Source organism: Perissodus microlepis, chromosome 18, assembly GCF_051167445.1.
Source record: "Perissodus microlepis isolate ML-2025 ecotype Zambia chromosome 18, ASM5116744v1, whole genome shotgun sequence".
Lineage (NCBI taxonomy): Eukaryota > Metazoa > Chordata > Actinopteri > Cichliformes > Cichlidae > Perissodus > Perissodus microlepis.
The window spans coordinates 35,497,871-35,523,659 of NC_140478.1; the positions used below are offsets into that span (position 1 = coordinate 35,497,871).

The following is a 25,789-nucleotide window of genomic DNA, read 5'->3' on the forward strand; positions in this document are numbered from 1 at the left end:
TTCTATATGGATCCTGTTCGTCCTTTTCCTGATTTGATGTCTGCGATGTGACTCACTTTCGTTTTTATATTTAATTTTTTTTAAGTTATTGCTAGAGGACACAGGGGAGTCAGGTCAGATATAAACCCCAAGAACAAAAACTGACTGGTAACCTACAGGTAACAAAGTCTACTGCTTTTTTGCTGCTTCAGACATGTCTAGAAAATATATGCAAATAGATTCTAGCACATGTGACTGAATAGCTGGTGGTATGACTGTAATATTAGGAACACTCGCTTCCCGAGTGCATTGCAGCAGAAACTTTTAAATACATCATTTCATTGAAATTCTACAGGAATCCTCTATAAATGCACACTGACCAAACTTCCTCACATAGCATAGAAAAAAAACCTTTTCATCCTGAATCTGATTATGGAGACACTCTGTGCATCAGCAGTGAAGTCATTTAGCCAAAAAAAGCTAATTTGGACAAATAACACTGTCCTTGTGATAGCTGAGTAAAAGGTCAATGATTCAAAGTGTGAATCAGTAAGATCATCTGGGTGGAAATCTAAACGAGGGAAATATCTTTCCTCTCAGAAAATATGTTAAGCTGATTTTCAGAAAGAGCCCTTCAAGCCTTTTTTCCTCTTTTGTGGATATACAAGAATGAAAAGAAACAGAGTGGTTGTGCCGAGTTCCTACAAGGTGTGAATGTGGTGAACGGCCTGAGTGATGAACACTACTACGGGAGGGAATCATTCAGTTGTTCCCAGATAAACGCAAACAGGGAAGCGGCAGGGCAAAAACGCAGTTTATCTATAAATCAATGCAGCTGTTGAACAACTACAAAGAGGCTTCACAAATGCTAATATTAAAGTAGTGAAGGTTTATTTGGCGTACTTAAATTATAAATTAATTATTTTTGTCGACCTTTCCTTTTCAAAACTTTTGTTTTAATTGCTTTTTTGTGGTTTGCTAAATTTTAATGAATGCCTGCTACTTCTCTCGGCAATTACTGGCTAGCCTTGGGGCCGGGCATCAATCCTCATTAGTAGGTTACAGACCACAAACGTGTTTAAATTTCTGTAATGCTCTGTAATCTGGTTTTCTTATGCTAATGTGCAACATTTAACATTTCCCTGCGATGGACTTTAAGTAGAACTGCACAATACAATAATATGGCTGAATTATATGGCAATAGCTGTATCAGCCAATACCCAGCTGATCCTCCTCTATTCCCTGCTAAAAGTAACACAGTCAAGTCTGGCAATTTGTGACCGGTGACACAGTTTTTACGGAGATAGTGCAACAGATTAGAAATGAAATGATCAAGACTGCAGATTCTCAGCTTTAGCTCAAAAGTCTGAAAATAGAAAATACTGTGTTAACCACTGAGGGTGATTTTATTTTTCATATGATAACTTGAGAAAGTTATTTTTGTCGAGTAAGAAGCCCCTGCTACGTCACCAGAAAGGAGTTTCCTCCTGCTTTTATTGAACTATAATTAAAAGTTGTGTTCATAGAGAGCAGCCTGTGAATGGATGATGTGCATGAGCATTCCACGGCGTATCCGTAGCATTGAGCAGGTCAACTGAGTTGCGACGAGACGGGAAGTAAAAGCACTAGAAATTCACGTACTTATCAGCCTGTCAAGAGTCCAACTCCTCCCACTCACAGCCTTGCCGACACAGTGGGTCCAGCAGGAGTCGTGACTGAGTGCAGCTCAAAAAAAAGGAAACGCAAAAAAAACAAAAACCCCAAAAACAGCACTTCTATTTCTCTTGATTTCTTCTCCATGTGCTGCTATAGTTTAGGTTTTGAGGGGGGTGAAGCACACTGGCTAATAGCTGCAGCAATGACAAAGTAGTAAAGAGTTTCTGATGAGGTCTGTTTGCCTTCTGCTTGCTCAACACTGAAGAAAATCTTTTTAAGAATGCATTTTCCTAAACAATCCTGACAAGTCTTTAAACAAAAGATGGTAACAAAAATCGAAAGTGCAGGAGTGTAACCCGCTGCTTCATATAGGGGATGAAACTAGCCATAAGAAACCTGCAGGACAAATGAGGCTTTTCGCATTTCTATTTTTTTTAAGCATCTCTTTCGGACCTTCAAATCTATCTCACTGCATCAAAGTATATCCTTATCCCGAAAACTCATCTGTAGGAGCCAGGGAAGCAAAAGGACATCAGGCTCACTGAAGGAGTTACAACTGAGGAAGAACAGCTCAATCCTTTGCAGAACTCTTTTTACTGGTGAAGTTTAAAACAAATATATTAGTGTTGGAAGAAGACTTTATGAATAAGCTGTTCCAGTTATCAGCGATTTTTATGATCAACTGTTTGTTTAAGCAATTAAATACTGTTCTCCATCTGTAACTGTAAATAAGAATGTATATCAACTAGCAAAAAAACAAACAAACAAAGGAGCCCTAATGTTGTTATGCCATTCATCATTATTAATCGATGTTTAAAATAAGGCTCCAAATCGAGATGTCGTCGTATTGCCTCGAACTCGAATGAAATAAGGAACTGAGGACGTATAAACTCAAAGGAGACGAGGAAAGAAAGTCAGAAAGTGATCCTCAGGTTTTACTTACATCTGGTTTTTTTTAAAAAAGATTGGAATAATTTAATAGCTGATTGCACAAATTAATTACAAATTACAAAATGTAATTGCTGTTTTTATGATTTTATTCATTAAAAAAATAAATAAATCTATGAACAAATCTGATGGCGTGTTTAACAGGGCTGAAAATAAATTAAATCATTAATTGAATTCTTTAAAGAACAAAAATGTAAGATTTTGTGGGGGGGGGGGGGGGGGGGGGGGGCATAATTTTCAATGAACCCCTTGAATTAAAGCTGAGAGTCCGTCTATCACATCTCGCTTGCTTCGCTTTAAACCCACAGCGGTAATGCACAGATTCAAACCTGCACATCTACATTGCCATTTCAGGCACATACAGTATCTCTCCACTGTAGCAGTGATCGTGGTCAGACCACATATTTTCGTCCAAAGTTTATCTGGGAACAAAATGAGGTCACACGAAGTACAACCTCAAAGATTCCCAGCTGAACAGAACTGAAGGAGGGTTCAAAATTTAAGTCCGCGTAGATGTAAACACACTCTAAAAATCCATGCACCGATTCGCCAAAGGACTTCTAAAGCGTAATAGTCTCTTCACCCACACAAACACTTGAAAAACAGAGAGATGGTGCTCGTGTTCTGCTGAGTGTCAAGAGCCACTTCACTATTGTTGGACTGTCTGATGAAAGACAAGTGGCTGACTTCAAAAAGCCAGAGCTCTGTGAGCCAAGGACACGACGTCTGTGGTTTCAGCAAAGTGACTTTTAACAGAAGTGCGGACAGATTTGGGCCCAAGCACAACAGATATTATTACAATAACAACGTTTGAATACAGACTCGGCAACACCAACACTAAGATAGAGATACGACTATATAACTGTGCTTAGCCGTCCCCCTCCAAAAAAAAGCCTTTTATGAGTTCCAATCACAGACTTCTCTTAACCGTGAAGCGCTTCTTTGCTTTTTGGAGGGAGAAATGTGCCCCGACTATAAGCTGCCAAGGTGAGGGCTTTGAGAGCGATAGAGGAAGAACCGAGGCGGTGAGAGTTGGCTGCCTTTAGCTTTACTCTGGTTAACAGCTCTGTACTGTCAGTGTCAAGCTGGGACACTCCAGAGAGCCGGGCAAGGTCGAGCAGCAGGGCTAGCATGCCTTATTGTGACCCACAAAAAACAACTCCAGGATTCATCTCCATTGTAAGGCTTTACTCCCAGCCTACAAACACAGATCCATCACTACAGCACCATCAGTGGGCATTTTTGTTTGCCTTTGAGCAGTACCACCATTACTGCAATGTCAAGTAGCTATGGTTTGTACTGCTGCCTGATGATAGTGACAACTGAATAGGTAGTTGTAACTACTTAGTTGGGTAGAAAACCCTGACAAGGGTTTGCACTGCTGATGGTTTTTTTTGGTTGCCCCAGTTAAAGCAACACAATGAGCTAACTGAGATAATTTATCTCCATTTCAGTGCCTCAGAGGATCAAAGGCTGCTGGTTAGCTAAGCAGTGGCTTTTGTTACATATGTTACCATGTTAAGCTAGCCCGCATCAAACTCAGTCAAGCTCAATAAGAATATCTGTGAATGAAAAATGTCTGTGTTGCTATGACGAACAAAGTCCTTTCTGTTAGCATTTCTGATCCTGTCTCTCTCCACAGGCCCAAGTAAAATATTTATTCTCAGAGAGAAGCACTAAGTTTGAGTTTTTCCAACTATCAGAGCAGTTTGGAGCCTATGTTCATAGCGTGCAGACGTTTTAAACCTTGCTAGGGAGGCAACATTGCAACAAGTAATTAAAATCTCACAAATCAACATATTTAATAGCAATGACACATCAAATATTAAATCTTATCCTTCTATAAAGTTATTCTATTGTTCAAGTTGTTTACTAAAAGCTTTGATGGCAAAATTTTTTTATCTTGACACATTAAATAGCCTCTCTTTTGGTGTCAAGTGTTTCATTTCCTGTGTGTATTAACTGTATGTGAGATGGCCCACCCTTAAGCACCACGGCAAACCCTGCACTCAGTGATGTTAGTTACAGTGTTTATGCACAGTAAAGAAACTGATCAAAGAGCATATCCACTCAGAGGCCTGTCGAGCTTTCAATAAAGTTTCAAAAACAAATGAAAATCGCTCGGGAGGATCTAAAGAATGAAAACAGTGTTTGAGCAGCGAAACTCGCTGAACGATGTCAAAATAATGGGTTAGTAGCTGCAATGAAATAATGTGCATGTAGACTCTCTTTTACAGTGTGTAACTACTGTCAAAGTGCATCAATACATCACATCATGTTCATCACCATGCATCAAATGAGTAGATTTAAGTCAGTTTAATAACCAAACTTTCAATAATCAACAAGCATTTAGGGGACGTTTAATAAAATTGATCCTGTAAGATCAGGTGAACCTGGATTTAATCCAGCCTGGCTTGAGGGAATGCTTTTAAAACTGAACTTTAATTTTTTTTAAAGAACCTAGTTGTGCTATTTTTGAAAGTTATGTTGTTGTGCAAATGCCATGGTTATCTGTTAGAGGACTAAATAATCTTGAGGTCAACCAGAGGACACAGCTCACGCCAGCTGGACTGAATCCAAGCACCTGCGGTGGGAGAACTGGCCTCCATCTAGGCCCTGCTTCAGAGTGCTGCTCACATTCAAACTCTGGTCTGTCCGCTGAGTGATTACTAACCTGAAAGAACCAGTCGGCCGTGTTATTAGCAGCAGGCACGGAGGAAACTAAAGAACACAACCACACAAACCATAATCACCCAGCTCCCCTCCCCCCCCACCTCCACTGTTTCATCAATTGAAAATGAAGGAAAAAAGAAAAAAAGAAAATAAGCATGCCAGACAGAAGTTAAGACCACAGCAGAGCACACTGTTCTTAGAAGAACTACAACTACCAAGACCAAAATACTACAAACTCACAAATGCTTGCTACCAACCTGCGGCTATGCTAGCATTGCTTGTCATCTCACATGAGAATCTGAGAATCTTAAGCAAACACCAATTGCTTTTCAAGCCATAACTTGATATTTGAGTATGTTTGGCTGGGTTTTTTTTTTTTTTTTTTAAACACCAGGAGACTTTGTGTTATCAAAATCAAGCAACAACACACCTGTAGATAAGTAGCAAGCACATATTTCATAAAGATCACTGATCACTTCCGCAAGAAATTTAGCCACGCAGACACAGCGCTGCAACGGACTTTCATGAAGCTTTTCACAGCATAACTGAATGACTGTATGTAATGTCTGGCAGTGCGATTACTGCTGAACTCTAGGCCAGTGAGCAGAATGATTTTCAAATGGAAACCGGATGCATAAATTCATTTACGGTGCAGCAAGTGGACTCAGTCAAAAGCACTGCACAAAGACTCGATCTCTTGCTTTCAATCTCATTTTAAACGGCTTCTAACTTTTGCACCAACCAGACCATACTGTACACTGTTTAGCTTTTCTGCAGCCTGCTTAAAAAGATTCACTCAAATCCCCGACTGCACTGCATGTGGCAGAACTGATTTCTCACAGAATGATGTTAGTTGAGAGGAGGGGAAAATGAGGGGAGCAAATGGAGAACAAACCCTGGATTTGAAAATAACGATGCAGCCCTTACCTTGCTTCCCTCGGCTTTTGGATCCTGTGATTGCAAGTGATTCAGAGAGTAGTGTTTAAAAGTCCTTCTGCTAAAATAACCTGGGCTCCACTGGAGCCTCAGTGTCATGTCCCTTAGAGACCCATGCCTTTCTCCACTCACAAAAGTATTCTGTGATGACCCACAAGATATAAAGAGCCAGATCTATCAAGCTTTCTATGTTCCCATGACTCTTCTCTGGTCTGCAATCATAACAAATAAACCTGTTCTATTAAATCTGAAGTCAGTGTGAACTGTTACATGAGCACATGGAAGTTACAGTTGTTTTAGAAAGAGTAGAAACTTAGTTTCCTATTAAATCAAATCACAGATTTGTGTTTTTCCTGCATTATGTTTCACTGTAGCTCACTCATGACTGATGATGCTAATGTTGTTTAACAGGTAAAGTGTGACATTGATACAGCCAGTTTTTGTACCCTAAAGAAACAAAAACAGTAGGATTAAAACAGCCACAAAATACTTTTTCCCCCACTTGCACTTGCAAAGTAATGCACACCACAGCCTTTTGAAATACAGATGGAAAAATACACAAAGGTTCTCCCCAGACAGCGATAAATTGAAATAGGGCACTCTGCACAGATACTGTGACAGACTGACTGTAAGAATCACTACACTGCGAATACTGCCTCACTACTAACTGGGGAAATAAAACAAGTATTGCAAATTTCAAAACAAGACTATCAATAAAACTGCACAGCAGATGGCTTCCTTCTCAAGGCAAACGACAGCAGAAGCTGGTGGAGTATTTTCTGCACATGCACGCTGAGCGATAATTATTGAAGCCTTGTATTAGTCTGAAATACCACTCCTTCCTACCCACCTACCTCTGCTGTTTGGCACTTACTGCTTAAGAAAGTGCCTGTATATCATCTGTGAACATAGTAAAACACGTACTGTGTGCATGCTGTAAATTCATTACTAAAAACCAGCAAATATTTTCATTATAGACAATGGCTTTAATAGGTTTTATAGGATTATAGAGATTTTTCCCCTAGCTAAAACACAGGACTAAAAATGATCGGTAAGGAAACGACACGATCTGCCAACTCTTACAGGCTGCTAAAAAGTGTCAGCTATCAGTCAGATCAACACTCAGCTGTGCAGACCCAACTACTACTTTCTATTTGTGGCCATTAACACAAAACTCAGACATTAAATTCACAACTGCTTGTGAACTTGATAAATTGTAGTGGGCTCACCATCTCATCCCCAGGCAGCCAGTATCCCTCTTGCTCGATGCCGGCCTTGGAGCCCTTGCAGCCAACGGTCAGGGTCTCCACCACCAGGCCGTCCTTCACAGCCAGGCTCAACTGTCTGGCGGTTTCCTTCGGATGCATGCCAAACACACGGCTCAGGTACCTGCGTAGTCAGAAGTGGAGATGTAATTGAGGAAAATCAGAGGCAGCTGTGCTAATGACAGCCATTTTTTAATACTGGCTAAAGATGAACATTTAAAACGTGAGGCAGGCGGAAAACACAGCAGAAGCATATTTGGATTAATACTGCTGGGTGGGACAAAGACCAACACCTTTCTCATCCCTTAAACCAGCTCTAATTCGTGTACATTTTCCCACCATGTTTAAATTAGCCGTCTCACTGTTTTGTAATTTTCCAACAAAACCCCAGAGCTACATAAATTAATTTACAATCTTCGGAAAACAGATTAGGGATACGTGTGGTATTTAAAATTGCAAGCAGAGGAGGACTTTTTCATCAGCTTCCCCTCTCACGAGCTTACATTTACAAAGCCGATTCCTGCAGCTGCTCGCTGATTGGTAGGACAATTCTCCGAGCAAGGTCATGTATCGTCTACTGGGGCAGTCAGCCAACAGACAGACCACAGGATTTCCTCCAGAGAGAGTTGTTCGGCTGGCATAAGCCCAGGGGTGGGGATAGATAGTGAATACAAGTCAGAGAGTATTACCAAAGGATCTGAAATCAATGTACAAGGGTCCTCTGACCAGGATAGCGGAAGCTCTCCTGACTACATGACATTTCTATTTCTATCTTTCTCTCTCTACACCATCGTCCTCTAAACCGCAGCACTTAAAAATAATCAACTTTTTTCCTGGTAAGTTCACCGAGCTTTAATGTCAAATTGCATCAAATGTATGATGTTGCAGGATGACAAGTTAAAGGTTTTTTCCAGCTTAATATCTGTCCTACTCTAAGCAATGCATAAGTGCAACTAGTCCAATTTTTACTATAGTACAATATGGAAAGTAAAAGCTTAATTTATTCAGCTCCTTTAATCCCTTTTGACTTCAGTCATTTTGTCAATTAAAATGTCAGATAACATTTTTAAACAGCTTTTTTGACTCATTTGTCACACAAATGAGGCAACATTGAAACAAATCAGCCAGCAAATATTCACAATTAAAAAGATGGAACCATCTAATGCTTGGTGCTTTGGCATAAAGCACAAAAGGGTTGCCAGATTAACAACATAGTTGCAGATTAAGAGATCTCATCCACAAATCATTCCAGCTCTCGTCCCTCCAGCTTTGCCGATCTGTGACTAATCACACCTGGATTTAATTACCAGCACATTCCGGTGTACGTACGCACCTTGTTTGGTTAAGTTGGCAAACAAACTGACATGGATTTTATATAAAGATTTTACAGCAATTAAAGACACCAAAAGCAAAGAATTCAAAAGGAATGCATCTTTTAATGTTTTTTTTCCTTTATTTTAACAGATACGGTTATTTTGTTAGATCAATAGAATAAAAACAAAATTTTTATAAATTTAACTGTAACCCATATTTTGGGTATTTAATGTTAGCAGTTAGGTTGGTTAACATGTAACTAACTGATTCTAAGCTGCCTGATAGGCTGGTTAAAGATTAGCCTCTGCCTCACCAACTTTGTTCTCCTTCTACATCACCCATCACCTTTATAGCCACAAAGCCGACACGGTGAAATTAAGCTGCAGTGGGGCTGTAAAGAGAGGGGAGGTTGTACAGGAAAGCTGGTGCTATCCGTTGCATGCCAGTGCTTGCCGTTACCATGACAACACCCACTCGCCGCCAGTATTCATTTGGCAAGCCGCCAGGTCCCAAGGTGTTCGCCAACTTGCTGAAAAGAGATGTGCCAAGTGTTTCATTGAGTCTGTGCTCCATCCGCCAACTGAAAGGAATGACTGATCAGCAAGGTCTGCTTTGGGTGATTTGTCATCAATTTGCATAGTCTGAACAATGTGGAATTCTCGCAGCAGATAAAAACCAAGATGGTTAAAGTGTCGTGACCCCAACCTGCTGCAGATTTAAGGTTTCTACAGCAGGAGCGAAGCAATTAGAGGGAGAGCTGACCACATGGCGAGAACGGCAATGAGCGAGCAGCAGCTGGAGACTGTCAGAACTTAACAGCTGCCAATCAAGGTATTGATCCATGTCTGGTTTGCCCTCGAGTATAAACAGGGTCCAACACAACACCCAAAGCTTTGCCTTTGCAGCTTGAGGAAAAAAACCCAACTGTGAAATAGAAACAGCAATGCCAGACTAGGGGTGTGCAATATCAACCGGGACTCGTACTTTAGTCAATTATACGAAACCAACTTGTCACAACAAAGGACCGTACTAGGCAGTTATCAGAAATAATAGCCACTTAAACTAATTGTTCATGTTTTACTGATGTTCAACAGATGTTTACTATTGGTTTTAAGATTTTTAGTGCAGAGACCCATCTGTCCTGGCAGACAGCAGCTGCATCCTTCCCTGTCTGGAAAAATAAGATGCATGACAGCCTCGTGAACCAGAACGATTTTACACGGCTTTGATCTACAAAATGATCCCGCTCTATTTACGCTTCGTCAGAGTCGACCGCCATACAACCTAAACAAAGTGTTGGGGAGTAACGGAAAACATGTAGCGCCGTTACGTATTTAACCTCCTAAGACCCAAACTCTTCCACAGCATGCATTTTTAATTTCTCTTTGATATCTGGGCATATTGGGACCTGATGAATGTAAAAACAAAGAATGACCTGATTTTGTTTTTTTAACTGATTTTTGTTTCTAAAAAAAATGAGAGCCACATATGAGGATATTTGTTTAAAATTTCGATAGAACAGTAGCAGTATAATGTCCTTGTAAGTGGATATCAGGCCATTGTTGAGCAAAATTTAGTATTTTGGTCTAAATAACCCAAAATGTGATGTCCACATATGTGGACGGCAGGTCCCAGGAGGTTAAAATACAAAATATGAGTAACTGTATTCCGTTACAGTTACCATTTTAAATAGGTGGTATTTAGAATACAGTTACTTTGTTGAAATAAATGGATTACACAGCGGTCCTTTCCTGTTTCATATTGTGGCGGGTCAGGACTGTTTGGGTTTTGTTTGACAGCTATGTTCTGTTGTTCCAGGCGGCAGCGTTACGGTTGCCATGGTTACAGGGTGACGCTCTCTCTCTGCGACTGTGTGCTTCCTGGGTGAGAGAGAGCGGCTTTTTGTTGTTGTGCTAAGCTAACAGGCAGAATGCTGCAGGCATCGCCCTAAAGAATGTAGCATCATAGGCAGTGTAGTCCGTGCTGCAGGGAGAATGGACTGCCGTACACGTTATGTGTCTGTGAGCGCGAGGAGGGAGAAAAAGGAAAAGTACGAGTTGTCATCGAGCAAAAACGGGAGCTGGAAGCATGTAAATATAATAATAACCACTGCAGCCAAGAAGAGTGCCTGACGAGCCCAGTTGCAAGTAAGCTATTAAGACTCGACTGTACACTGCGTTCGTGTTTTCCTCCGAAAACAATAAGTTCCGTTGGAGCAGCCTTTCAACGCCTCTCTCTGTCTCTCGCAAGCGAAGTTGACCCAGACAACAAAGTAAAGCTAGTTTTCAGCTACGAGCCGACACAAACCCGACCTATTAGCCAGAGGTCCCTTTACTACGGTTCGGAGCCGCTGACCAGTAACAGTAATAAATCACACAAATCACCCAAAATACATTTTGGGGCATGTATTCTGTAATCTGTAGTGGAATACATTTTAAAAGTAACCTTCCCAACACTGCCTAAACAGTGCATAAGCACTTTCTCCACAGGTGTGTGAATATTAACCTTGAAGGCCGACAGTGGCGCCCGTACAGTTTATGATACTAGCCACACTCTGTAAACAACACAGTCTCTGTGCCATTTCATCCACTGGAAAGAGTTAGTGTTGGGATTGCTATTCAAAGAAAGTAATGTATTACACATTACTTGTTACTTAAAACAAACAAAAACAACAAAAAGTAATGCCCTATGTTACTTATTTACTCACCTGAGAAAGTAATTCTTTCCATTGCTCATTACTCTGTGACACTGTCACATAATTAACCCTTAACACTATAACGCTGACTCAATTCTCTATCCCAACAAGGATAGATATAATCTTTTTTTAAGTGTCTTGTATGAACACAAACCCAACAATGCAGACCAAATCTGAAAACCAACCCAAAGAGACTTTGAAGTGATGGCCACACTTTGAACTGCAGAAACATGAAACAAGCCTGACAGCTCTTGTTACCTACTGAAGATCAGGCTCTGGCTGCTGGGCTCGGGTCAGCATGAACTCAACTACATCACCAGCCTGGGTTCTTCGCTACCTTTGTGTTAGCATGCGGTCTGCGCAGATGCCTACAAAAAGTCCAAAATCTGTTTTCTGTCCTTGGCGCAGTTTAAACTTTTTGTGAAATGAAATTAAAAACAAAGTCTAAATCTGCACTCCAGCTGATTATAGCCAAGTGCACAGGAAGAAGACATGTTTGAATTCTTTTCCTGTTTACTCAGAATGCAGATAATTGAAGAACGTTTGTAATGGTGTAATTGTGACTGATGACTGAATTTAGTACAGTAAGTCTTCTGAAGCACATAAGGTGCTTACAGTAATGCAGTACTCTGGATCACATTACACTAGGGCTGCCACGATTACGTCGACTATCAAAATCGTCGACGACTGATTTAATAGTCGACGCGTCGTTTGAAGCTTTGTAAGATCCCGAAAGACGCAGGAATAAGTAGTAGGATTTAAGAGTGTAATAACGGACTGAAACAGAAGATGGCAGCACTGCATGTACAAGGATGCCAGCTGCCGTTAAATCCCGAAGAAGAAGAAGCTGTGTCCCAGAATTCATAGCGCAGCCCAGCTCAGTTTCCAACAATGGCGGCAGCTAGTTAGTTTTAATGTTACTCTTATTATTCTTTCTGGGTCACAAAATAAACATTTAACATATGTTCAGGCGAGAATGTAGCTGTGTAAACCTCAAATATCTGCTCAGTTTATCAAGACACCACATATTTTTAAAAGCGCTCCGACATTTTCGGAGACGTCTGTTACCCACTAGCTCGATAGCTGGCAAGGCTCACTAGAGCCCGTGAGAACACCGGACTCCCGGCAAATCGTTTTCAAACCCACCGCCGTCTTCGCTACTCAGGTTAAACATGATATATAAGTCACTTAGATAACTTAAAAATGTTATTGTTTGGCTTTTTTTTAGCATTTTATTTGTTCCTGAGTAAATCGGTTTGGCTGAGATTAAAGTTATAGTTTTTACACAGCTGAATAAACGTCAAGCAGACAGCTGATTATCAGAAGTGTGAGATGCTCGAGAATATACTCCGGTGTCCTGTTATATTTTAGATAGCAAGGAGTTTGTTAAACTTCACCGAAACAATCGGCAAATTTCATTAAAATTTAATAAACTATCATCTTGTCTTTATTTTTAGTTAGCACATACCTTAAACACTTAAAGCTGTAAGCTAATGATAGTTATATAAGAGCAGATGCTGCTGGTGCAATAAGCTGTACCTTTTACGTTCAAGGGATGCATGATCTGATTAGTCAACTAATCCAAAATTAATTGGTGACTAGTCGACTATCAAAATAATCGTTTGTGGCAGCCCTACATTACACCTAGCCGTCCTAGACACAGCAACATTTCAGTGGTATTAAAAATGTTTTTGAGATGTGAAAAACGTGATCAACTGTTCACATTCATAAACAATGTTTCACCTCTTTAGTTAAACTGCTCAGGTTTACTGTTTGAGTTTTACACTAGTGCAATTTTTTTTGAAGATTTTTTTGAAAATATGGTTGTATAAAGGGATGCTCAGTGACTCAACTAAAGTAGGTTGTAGCAGACGCGCCCCACTCAGATAGGTGCCTGCTACACCCGTCCAACCCTGAAACCAACACCGAAACTAAAGCCGTGCACAACTGAGGATACAGACACAAGCAACACAGATTTTAATCATCGTAAATACGCACATCAAATCAAGCGCACACCGCATTAAGAACATTTTCACTGCTTTTTGACCTAAGTGAGAGCCCTTTCTAGCAAGAAAACTACTTGGACACAAATGCACTAGACTCTGCTCTCAAAACTGGTTTGTCACAAAACATGGAAGGTGCTTGTCTACCAGCCTCAGTGTTAATATATAACTTTTTAGTGAATCAGTTAAGACTGGGATCAACACGTTAAAACGGCAAAGCCAGTCAGAAATCAACAGCTTTTATATTTATTGTATTATTTCCACAAATCAAACTTTAGAAACTGCTGCCACACATACATTACTGAAGTTTGAGGATATATGTAAGATATAGTTAAAAGTAAACTTTGATTCATTACTCATTGTTGAAGCAGGGGTCTGTCTCGCTCTCTGCAGACAGAGCTGCCTGACTCAGAGCGTAATAAGCAGAAACACAACATAGCTTTAGAGTAGAAATCTTTTATGTAACACATGAAAAAAAACAAAACAAATTATAATGATTAAAAACTAAACGCTGCACAGTCCTAAAAGACAAACTAGACCCGAATCTATTACAATAATAACTGATTAGTCCACCTATCCCTGAATGACGCAGTTGTTCACCAAGCAGGCTCTTGAATGTGACAGTTTAAAAATAATTGTTTTAAGATCATCATCTTGGTCTAGGTAGTTTTCACTGTTTACATTTTGAAACTGATTAAACAAAAACACGTAATTACGGCTTGTAGCTGTAGATCAAAGTGATTACAGGTATGAGGTATTTAATTTTGGGTACATTTAAAATGAGTTCAAAAACAAACATGAAGAACAATCCCTCAAGGGCATCCCACAAGGATAAAAGGTGCTCATTTGAATACGATAACAAGCCAAAGGCAACATTAACGACAACTGCACAAAAGCATCTGTTATGTTGATGATAATTATTTTGCCACAAACAACAATCAAAAAAATTGGAACACTCGTGTTGAGCATTTTGATGCTTTTCTGCTGGATATTATTTTGTAGTGAAAAAAAAAGTTCTTGATAACATGTTCACCGTTTTCTACCACTTGGAATAAAGGACCAAGCAAACAAATTACTGACAATGATGAGACGCCGTTTCAGCCCTACAAAAATTAAAATAAAGAAAGAAATTTGAAAGCTTTTTAGATTCTAGACATTTTAATCTAGAAAGATTAAGATTCATGAAGTAGGAAGAGTTTTTCTAAGAGCTTCAGATATTGGTCACCCTGGAACATCAAAGAACCAAACCAGACAAATGATTCAAACAGCTCACCATATCAACATGAAGGTAGTTCGAGCGATGACATGTAAGCACAGTGATGACCTAAGGGGATAAAATGTCTTCGCACTCTGCCTTTAACCCTTTAAGACCTACCATAGAACCAAGTCCACCAGAGCTTATATTATATTTTTACATGCTGTAGTGCCATTTCTCGGAGCATTTCAAGTTGCTATACATCAATACAACCATTATAGCCCAGATTTTAATAATATGTATGCATTAAGTGCATAGTAATGATATAAATTGCAAAAAAGTGCAATAAACTACAAAAAAAATTGAAAATCGTTTTTGTTTTTTTAACATATATTTCTAGTTAGAGAAATTTAACAGGCTTATCCCTCAAAACTGTAAATACAAAAAAGTTGCACAAACTAGTTTCCCACCACAGGAAATTTATTTTAAGTGTCTTCATAGTTTTATTTTTGAAATACACCAATTTTTATATACTGCAGGAAAAACGAAAATAAATATTATAATGCAAATTTGCAAAAAAAGCAGCATGTGCATCAAAATAAACTATTTCCAGCAGTGCAATATGAGTCCTAAGCATCCCAGAAACGACACAGAAAGTCATAAAGCCAAAGATAACTTTTAAAAACACCAGTATAGGCTCATGAGGCCCTGATGGTTAAAAAACTACATTTCCACGAAAATGACGTCACTTCTGGTTTCGGGCAGGTAATGGCGGACATGCAAAAGTTCGCACTGAAAGTCTATTCCAACGTAGGAAGTGTTATGAACAGCTGATCGGATCGGCAAAGCGTGTTTCTGGAATATTATGTTTTTGTTGCTGCAAGTGCTTTTTATGCAGTTTTTGCAAAGCTATATGTGGAAGGAAACTGTGACAAGCTGATGGCATAAGATGTAAGTACAACTCCTCCGGTTTCATATGCAAAAAAAATTATTGCGCTAGCTTACGTGGTTGCAGTGCTACCGGGATTTAAAAATAGTTACGCAAAACAGAGCGTGCCCGCTCCGACCGGCTTTAAAGGGTTAATTACCTAAAACACTGACTGGGGAGCTGACACAGCCATTTATGTTCATAAATAACATTACTACATCCGTGTTATCTGCAGTGGACTTACTTTGAGATCCTGTCCATGTTTGCGATTTGTTTCTGGTTGCGTATGACCTCGATGGCCTCCCAGACATACTGGACGACCTTTGGGTCCGCCTGCCTCTTCTTCACCACACGTGACATGATTTCCTTATTCATGACAACTGTAAGAAACAAAAACAAAAAAAATATTGATCAGCAGTTATTTTGCTTTTGTTTAATAAATGAACAGAAACTTACCGGTAAACAAAATACAAAGAGGCACACAGACTGCTCCAACATGGCAAAAATCATAATCATGAGTATAACAGAAATGAACTTCTGATTATTTAACATGATTGTTCAATAATTTCATCAACATCAAGCATTTATTGGTCTAGAAAAATAAATCTTTTTCAAGGGGACTTTATTGAATTTTAATATAACATCAGTCAGAGACAAATATATTCGGGGGGGGGGGGGCATATAAAGAAAATAAATCCAAGCTTTCAAGCCAATATGATTAATCACCCAGTCTTAGAAAACCTTGAAAGACTTAAAATTATTACAAGTTACATAATTCCAGTGGCTGTGTTGTTTGTGACTGTAACACCTGTGGTAACTCCATCAATACACGAGACATGCTGCCAGTGATTGGACAGCAGAAATAATACAGAAACTAATATAAACAGTTGTCTCTATTTACCTCATAAGACAACACTCACATCACTGGATGAGAGCACATACATTTCAGAATATTTTTCTTACCAGGTAAACTGGTCGGGTAAGCGATTAAACAAATTAACTTGCATTCATTACGGTTTGGACAGTTATTGTAAATCTTCTCCAACTATGAGCAAAAGGTGAACGTAATGAATACACACAACTTTTTGTCATTCATGGACAAATTACACACAGGTGTAAATCTATAATAAATTTATTTGAAGTTTATTTTTTTTGCCTCTAGCAATTGTTTCCTCTGGTGACATTTTTTATTTAGGCCTTGCTGACATTAAAACTAGTAAATCATCACAAAAGCAGCAAAACACAAGTTTACATTTTGCCTGATAGAGATACGATGTTTTCTTTACAAATGGTTGCATAGTTTCAGATCACCTGATAGTCACCAGGGGCGATGACAGATAACTAAAATCAAAGATTGTGCAGAATCCTGCGCGACTCTCCTTCAAGACATTACACAGGTGATTTATGATACTTGAGTCATCACCTCATACCTCACAAATAGTTTTACCCAAGTATTCGGACCACATACGTCCTTCACATTAAAGACGTCACTAAAAACTGTGAAAGGAAATGCTTCAAGTAACAGTAACAAGTGTCTGATGCATATCCAAACCTCTGATTTTTATCACCATAAACTGGACTATCAGGACAGACGTGTTACTTAGAAGAAAACATTGTTCCTCTTTCCATCTCATCTCAATGTTTAAGAGGAAAAAGCTTGTATCAATGTTTAAAAAATGAAATGAAAGCTGAAACATGGCAGCTATTTTATTTTATTTTTTTTTTTACAACATTTTTAAAAATGCTTATACAAGCATAAATCTACCTAAAAATGTAAATACACCCTACAGTTACTTTAATTAAATCCTGATTTTATTTTACAGTATGAAAAACTATAACAGAAAGATGAAATATTATGATCTTTGTTTTTCTGCAGGAACAAAAGCTAATTGCTTATGAAGACAAGAGATATATGCCAGTGTGGTTTGTTTTAAAACCACACGCAGTCACAAGTTACTTCAGTTTTTAATGTAATTAATTTCTCCTGAAACGAAATAAACTCAAACTGGTTAGGTTGACTCCTTAAAATGGTGCACAGGCCTGGCCTTCCCTAAATATCTTAAAAAATTCAAATCCAATTTTATGCGGTGCTCCTCTTAGCCATCCGTGAAACTTAAGATGTCACTTTCATAAACCGCAGCCAAAAGCTAACCATAATACTACTGAAAGAATTTTAACATGAATGAAGATGCTCGGCTTTAGTGCACTTGTGGTAGAAGAGGCTGAGACAGATGTCGACAGGCGATGTTAATTCTCACCCCTTTCTCATGAGAGAATGGACCGTGGTTTATGTCGAAAGCACGTAAGAACAAGCCACATATTTGTTGTTGGGAGCAAAACAAACAAACAAACAAACCACCTAAAAATAAATGCAGATTATTTTAAAATCAGCACAAACAATGCAAAAACGCTGTCTGTGACAATGCAACGGTGCATATATCGGTCATAGTCAGTCAGAGTCATTAGGCGTGAGAGTCGATGTTACTGCTCTGAGTGTGACTTCTTGAAAATACAGAGTTGATGTTTTAATATTGCAAAACCAGATCACATGAAGCACCTACTATAGACACATCTGGAGTCCACAAAATGCTACTGGCAAGTGTTTCTACAACTTTATTTTATATTAAAAACAAAACAAAAATGCAATTTAAAATAAATAACCTTAGCCTGTGATATTTACTGATATCAGTGGCCAGAGCTCATCTGTTGCCAGTCAATTTTGCAAACAGTGTAATAAAGGGATTTAAAAACCGTTTCTTTGTTCTTTTTTTCTCTGGCATAAAATGTGGCTTAAACACACACACACACACACACACACAAACACACACACACACACACACACACAATAAAACAAAGAAGTGTTGGAAAATGGTTAAAATCAAAAAATAATCTGGATTTTACACCTTAATTTGTGTAACACTCGATTTTAAAACAGTGAAATTTTTTGCAATGTTGACGAGAAAAAACTGTTTGTTTCATGTGGATTCTAATAGTGAAACACAGAAAGTGTGCAAATATTCTGATGTTCACATTCAAATACAGGAAAACGCAACCCGGCATCACACCATAGCTGAAGGCAAAACAAAATGAGGTGACACTGAGTAATGTGAGCTACCCTATTCTGTGTCAAGCGCAGTCGGTGTGAACGGGTGCCACCTGTGCAATGATGCCCTCGTTTCCTCCGTTCAGCCTGTGCCTCTCCTGAGATCACGCCGCGTGATGACAGGACGGGCGGCTCTGCACGCCAGCGTGCTCACACATCAATTAAGCAAGGTGTGCGACCCAGGAGCCCAATTAGCAGACAGCCAGCCCAGGCTGAGTGGGCTTCGTGGCTCTCGCGGTAAACAAAGACGACACACCACGCTGCTGTTCCCTCACTAGAAAACTGACAGCCCCACCTGACGTTACGCCAAGAAGACAATCATACCCACTGGTTAAAACGCCGATTAAATCCACTTGACGGGCTCTAGGGTTTAAAGAGGGCAACGCTGTCTAAACATTTTAGCACGACTCTGCCATTTACCGTTAGCCCGCTAACAGCAAGCGGGTCATAATAAAAGCTAGCGGAGGATCCCCGGATAAAACTAATGCATTACAACACAGTGATTACAATAACCCGCACATATAATATTTAATTTAAAGAACACACTTGTCATAACTTGTACCGTCAGCAACAAAGACAGCCGCGGCAGGCCACGGACACTGCAATTGAAGGAGCTCACTTTAGCCACTAGCAGGCTGGCTAATGTCCAACTCAAAGCTTGTCAGGACAAAAAAAAAGTCAGCTTTCCCCCCAGTGAACTCAAACCAGCTCGATTACATTGTAGACTAAATGCGAGATAACCTAAATACCAGAAAAGTACATAACAATAATAGGTGATTGTCGGCCATGCGATCGTTATGAGTAGATTTAATCAGCAAAGCTAGTAAACTGTTACGCAGCTAGCGTTAGCTGATGGGCAGCTAAAACATGCCAGCTTTACAGGAAACATTGGTGAGATTCACAATCGCGGCAACAGACTGGGAGTGGGAGCACACACTGTGTTTGGTCGCTACAAACTAGGCTAACTAGTTACCTACTCGTTTATTTTGAAGGGCGCCATGTTCACAGTCCTCCATCATGGGGACAGGAAAAGAAGCCACGGCTAAGCTAACGGCGTTAGCGCATGTAGTTGCTGGCTAGCTAGCCGCAGTGTTGTCACACAGAGCCTGAGCCATTTTCTCCAGGATTCAAAAAAATAAAATAAAATAAAACTCACCTCCGCCTCCGTGTCACAAGCACAAAGCGCTGCAGAAAATCCGTTGAGGATTGGACTCGAGTCAGCTTACATCAGTAATTTTCGAGCTACTGGGGTATGTTGGTGAAGGTCTGTGTCCAGCTTGGCTGAGAGGTAAACACGGGGCAGACGGAGCCGAGCGGAGCTGCGGAGCCACAGGGAGAACTCTAGTGGTGGAATCTGAATCACTGCAACCCGCTACACCTGGAGCCAGCAGCCGGGAGATTTCAGGGCATCTCCATGTCAATTCGATGTGCGTTGGGGAAGCTGACCTTCAAGGCTCCCTGTCAGACACGCTCCCTGAATCTTTAAATTATTTTTTAAACAAGATATTAAAAAAACAAGAAGTTTGACAGTATAAAATATAATATTTTTTCCACTTCAATAAATAAATAAATAAATAAATACATGTTTTTAAAAAATTGTCAGATTCAAAAATAAATAGCGTGCTGGGGATTCTCGAAAAATAAACAAACAAAAACACAATAAAAGAGGAAAGCTTGGAATTTGTAAGGTGGTAACAATTTAGAGCAAATTCCAAATTCTTTTTTTACTTTAATGAATTAATGGCAAACGTTTAATTCATTTATCTAATGTCAGGCTTATAAACATTTTTTGGTCTGTATAATTACCTGAATTGCATGTTAAAATAAACGTATTATGTTGTTTTTAGTTATTATTATTACTGTGTATTTATTTTTAATTTTCCATTTCAAGATGGATGAAACAGTTGGGGGAGCTAGAGGATAAGGCAAACTTATGTTCAAACCATCAAACAAATTTTAATATAAGATAAAGATAACACAAGTAGATACCAAATTAAGTTTTTAAATTATTATTTCAATTATTGGGGGGGGGCTATCCACACCTACCTTACTCTGTGAGGAAAAGTCATTTGACCCCTACCCATGAAATCATAAGAACATGATTTAACTATGATTAAGCACATTAAAAAACATTTTAAACAAATGTTTAATATTATATGGATGAATTATTTTACTACTCTGTGAATATGTTATTGGACTTTCTTTCTATATATTGTGATGATCATTGATCTTTAATAATTTGTAAAATCTTATGTATTTTAGTGTTGTTTTTGTCCAGTTCACACTTGTAAATGAAATGTTAAATGTAGTTAAATGAAGGTATTAGAAAAGAAATGATAAATTAAGTCACTGACATTTATCAGTCTGGAAAGGGTTAAAGATCCATTATTATCCACAAAAGAGAAAACTTGGAACAGTGGTGATTTTTTTCAGAGTTGGCTGGCCTACCAAAGTTACTCCAACAGTGCATCTGTGACTCTTTCAGAAGGTCACAAAAGAACCCAAACAACATCTAAAGACCCGCCTGCCTCACTGGGCTGCTTTGCTGCTTCAGGACACTGACTGACTCTAACATCTATGCGATTACACCACAAAGCTGAAGTGCACTTGAGCGATGCTGCAGGACAATGATCCGAAACACATCAACAAGTCTACAAAATAAAAGCTTTGGAGTGTCCTAATGAAAGTTTGGACTTAAATGAGACTGAGATGCTTTGGCATGACCTTTAACATCCTGTCCATGTTTGAAAACCCTCCAATGTTTCTAAAAAAAAAAAAAAAAGGTTGTGGAATTGCGTAATCAAAGTCTGGATTTAAATCAGATTGAGATGCTTGGGTGTGGTTCATTTTTGCATGCAGACTAGTAAAGTGAACCAGAGTCAAATTCCTTTTTTGTGTGCACAAACTTGACCAAATAAACATGATTTTGATTCTGACTCAAGAGATTCTGCAATAAGGAGTCAGCCAAAATTCCTCCATGACAATGCAATAGACTCATCGTTAGTAACAATAAATTCTTGATTGGTGTTGATGTCTGGTACAGGAGGCCCAACCAGTTATTAGGCTTCAGGGATAATTATGTTTTGATGTTGAAAAGTGCAGAAAGTGTGAGAGTGAGTGCAAAGGTTTGAATACACAAGTCAGTTTGTAAGTTCAGGAGCTCTCAACAACACTGATTATTTCTTTTATTTAAGCTTCATTAGTTTTAGTACAATGTAAAAGCCAACAACAAAAACAACAAATGGCAGAGATGAGATTATTTTGACTTCTTAAACGTAACAAACAGATTTTCTGTTTGTTGTTAGTTTTTCAAAAGTAATGATAAAAAGTTCACCTCCACTTTAAAGACTGCAGTTGCAAATAGTTTAACGGTTAATGGAAAATATTTCTGAAGGAAATGTTCATGTTTTTAGGAAGGCTGTAATCGTTCAAAAATGATGGCAAACCACATCATTCCAATATATCTACAGTATAATGTCACAGATGAGATCATCACTGCCAAACTGGTCTGTCTGCAGTGTAGACCTGCTGTCCAATGAAAAACATTGAATACTATGGATAAAAACGGTCCCATGTGAAAATGTAATTTGATCACTGGCCATTCAAAATTTCTTGACATCAGTTTGTGCCCTGAAGCTGAAGTGCACTTGAGGAATGCAGCAGAACAATGATCCGAAACACATCAGCAAGTCTACCTCTGAACTGTTAAAAACAATTAAAACGACAATAAAATTAAAGTTTTGGTGTGTCCTAGTCAAAGTTTGGACCTGAATCAGATTGAGATGCTTTATCATTTACCCAAACATGCCATTCATGTTTGAAAAGCCTCCCTCGTTTCTATGATTAAATAACTCTGGAAAGTGGAGTGGGCCAAAATTCTCCCAAGATGACGGGAAAGAGTCATCGCCAGTTATTGTAAATGCTTGATTGCAGTTGTAACTGGCAAGGGTGGATCAACCAGTTATTACCTTTCATTGGGAGCCAGGTATGTTTGGGTGCTGACATGTGGAGAAAGTGTGAGAGTGAGTACAAAAGTTTGCATCACAGGTATGTTTGTAAGAGATTGAAAACTGATTACTTCTGTTACTTATGCTTTATTTGTTTTAGTACAATAAAAGAAACAAAAAAGACAACTATTATGAGAGATTAGATTATTTTCACTGGGTACATGTAGCATGCAGATGTGCTGTTTGTTGCTTGCTTCAGGAGCAGTGATAACAAAAGGTTCACCTCTCCTTGAAACTTTACAGGTAATGGAAAGTTTTCTAAGGAAATCTGTATACAATCTGTATAAATTGCAACGATGACCCCCAACCACCATCATCCAAGAACATGACAGCTTCAGTGTAAATGACCACAGCAGACCCGATGGCATTAAAGGGAGTTTTTCCTTCCCACTGTCGCCAAAGTGCTTGCTCATAGGGGGTCATATGATTGTTGGGTTTTTCTCTGTATCTATGAAGCGCCTTGAGGCGACTTTTGTTGTGATTTGGCGCTATATAAATAAAATTGAATTGAATTAACATGCTTTTCAGCATACTTTATTAAGTATGGGGGGGGGGGGGGTGCTTCAAAAATGGGATGAGGAGTGGAGAGCAAGCTCACTGACACCAAAGACCCGGGACCCAGCAGAGCCTTGGTTGGTTTGTGGAGACTGGGGGGATGGTTGTGCCTGTAGAGTTCCTTAAACACTTTAAGGTGTAGGACTGTCACATCGGCACCCATATCAATTTTAAATGACACGTTCTTGTTATTTATGCTTAAGTCGACATTCCACGGTTCATCCTCACACTTAATGCTACCGAGGAACAAACCATGTTCGTCCACTTCGACCTCATGCACAGTTTTGGGTGCCCTGCATATGCGCCTGTAATGTCCTTTTCCCCCACATGCATGGCATTTTACTTCATGTGCTGGACAACCTTGCTTTGAATGGGATGGAGCGCCACCACATTTATGACACGTTGACCCTTTTTTTGCTGTCTTCTCGGAACCCACGTGTTTTAGCTTGACGACTATCAGTCTGGAGAGGTTTTGGTTCTAACAGGCTTACGACTGATTTTATGCACTCTATCTACGGACTGAGCATCGCTAGCCTCAGCTCTAGAGTCACCTTGTAAGGAGGATTGTTGTTGCTTTACCTCTTCACTTTGCCTCGCCATGATGATAGCCTTCTGCAGGGTCAAATCTGGGTCAAGCCGCATGTGTTCTGACAGCCGTTTGTCCGTGAGACCGACAACGAGCCTGTCACGTATCAGTTCATCATGTAGCATCATGTGTTCTGCTAGTGCATACAGTTTTTCATTTTCTCCCTGTCGGCGCATGCTGAATTTGACATGTTTGTAGATCACATTCTTCTTCACAATGAAAAAAGCCTGGAATCCATCACGTACCCCCACATACTTTGTCCTTTGCTCAGCTGTTAAACTTAGACCGCGAAGCACATCGTCCGCCTCATCTCCCATGCAGTAACTTAAAGTGTTGACTTGGTTCTCCTCAGAACTCACGTTCAAATTACTGGCGAGACAGAATCTCTCAAACTTCCGTATCCATTTGGACCACACCTGCGGCTTTGAAAAGTCGGATGCTGGATGTCACACTCGGCCCTGCCGGCGCTCTCTGTGCAGTTTCATCTGCCATATTCTCCCTCTCGTTTTCAGTGAGCTCCGCAAAATACCGGTTCGTTCAGTCGAGGTTATATGGATCAGTACAGGACTTCTGAGACCACGTAATGTTATTGATTATACGCGGGTCCACTGTGTGATTCATAAACAACTCTTCATTTTTCCGTTCTTACTCTGATCCACATAACATCCCATTATTGTTCAAACCCACGGGTCTCGCCCTATAGCTGCCTCAGGACACTGACTGACTCTAACATCTATGCGATTACACCACAAAGCTGAAGTGCACTTGAGCGATGCTGCAGGACAATGATCCGAAACACATCAACAAGTCTACAAAATAAAAGCTTTGGAGTGTCCTAATGAAAGTTTGGACTTAAATGAGACTGAGATGCTTTGGCATGACCTTTAACATCCTGTCCATGTTTGAAAACCCTCCAATGTTTCTAAAAAAAAAAAAGGTTGTGGAATTGCGTAATCAAAGTCTGGATTTAAATCAGATTGAGATGCTTGGGTGTGGTTCTTTTTTACATGCAGACTAGTAAAGTGAACCAGAGTCAAATTCCTTTTTTGTGTGCACAAACTTGACCAAATAAACATGATTTTGATTCTGACTCAAGAGATTCTGCAATAAGGAGTCAGCCAAAATTCCTCCATGACAATGCAATAGACTCATCGTTAGTAACAATAAATTCTTGATTGGTGTTGATGTCTGGTACAGGAGGCCCAACCAGTTATTAGGCTTCAGGGATAATTATGTTTTGATGTTGAAAAGTGCAGAAAGTGTGAGAGTGAGTGTAAAGGTTTGAATACACAAGTCAGTTTGTAAGTTTACGAGCTCTCAACAACACTGATTATTTCTTTTATTTAAGCTTCATTAGTTTTAGTACAATGTAAAAACCAACAACAAAAACAACAAATGGCAGAGATGAGATTATTTTGACTTCTTAAACGTAACAAACAGATTTTCTGTTTGTTGTTAGTTTTTCAAAAGTAATGATAAAAGTTCACCTCCACTTTAAAGACTGCAGGTGCAAATAGTCTGACGGTTAATGGAAAATATTTCTGAAGGAAATGTTCATGTTTTTAGGAAGGCTGTAATCATTCAAAAGAATGCTGCACCACATCCTTCTAGTATATCTACAGCATAACGTCACAGAAAAAGATAACCACCTCAAGCTGGTCTGTCTGCAAAGTAGACCTGACACCCAATCAAAAACCTCTGACTCATACATACAAAAACAAGTAAACACCAGGTACTGAGATGTTATGTACCTGACTTGATAAAACCACCTGAGGAAATATTCTGTTGACACAAATACTGTCCTCAGTTTAAAGAGCAAATTCTAAAATATTATATTTAAAAGAAACTTTAAAACTGTTCTGGCATGAAATTCAAAATGAGTATATGTTCATATAAATAATTTATTTCTTAAAAAAAAAAAAAAAAAAAAAAAAAAAATATATATA

General features: G+C 39.2%; 1 protein-coding gene across 6 annotated transcripts in view; it reads right to left on the reverse strand.

Moving 5' to 3' along the window:
• zmynd11 (zinc finger, MYND-type containing 11) overlaps positions 1-20,085 on the reverse strand; it is a 31,163-nt gene extending 11,078 nt beyond the window's left edge. Inside the window, exons 1-5 of one of the 6 annotated variants that reach the window (XM_084912850.1) lie at positions 19,852-20,085; positions 15,837-15,972; positions 7,422-7,581; positions 6,184-6,207; positions 5,168-5,257 (exon numbers count right to left, since the gene is read on the reverse strand). In XM_084912850.1, coding sequence (XP_084768976.1) covers positions 5,168-5,257; positions 6,184-6,207; positions 7,422-7,581; positions 15,837-15,967 — 405 coding nt within the window. In that variant the 5' untranslated portion in view covers positions 15,968-15,972; positions 19,852-20,085. Of the gene's footprint in view, positions 1-5,167; positions 5,258-6,183; positions 6,208-7,421; positions 7,582-15,836; positions 15,973-19,672; positions 19,758-19,851 lie in introns of those variants that run through there. The other 5 variants (XM_084912848.1, XM_084912849.1, XM_084912852.1 and 2 more) reach the window with 5 other exon arrangements.
• Positions 20,086-25,789: the final 5,704 nt, after the last annotated feature.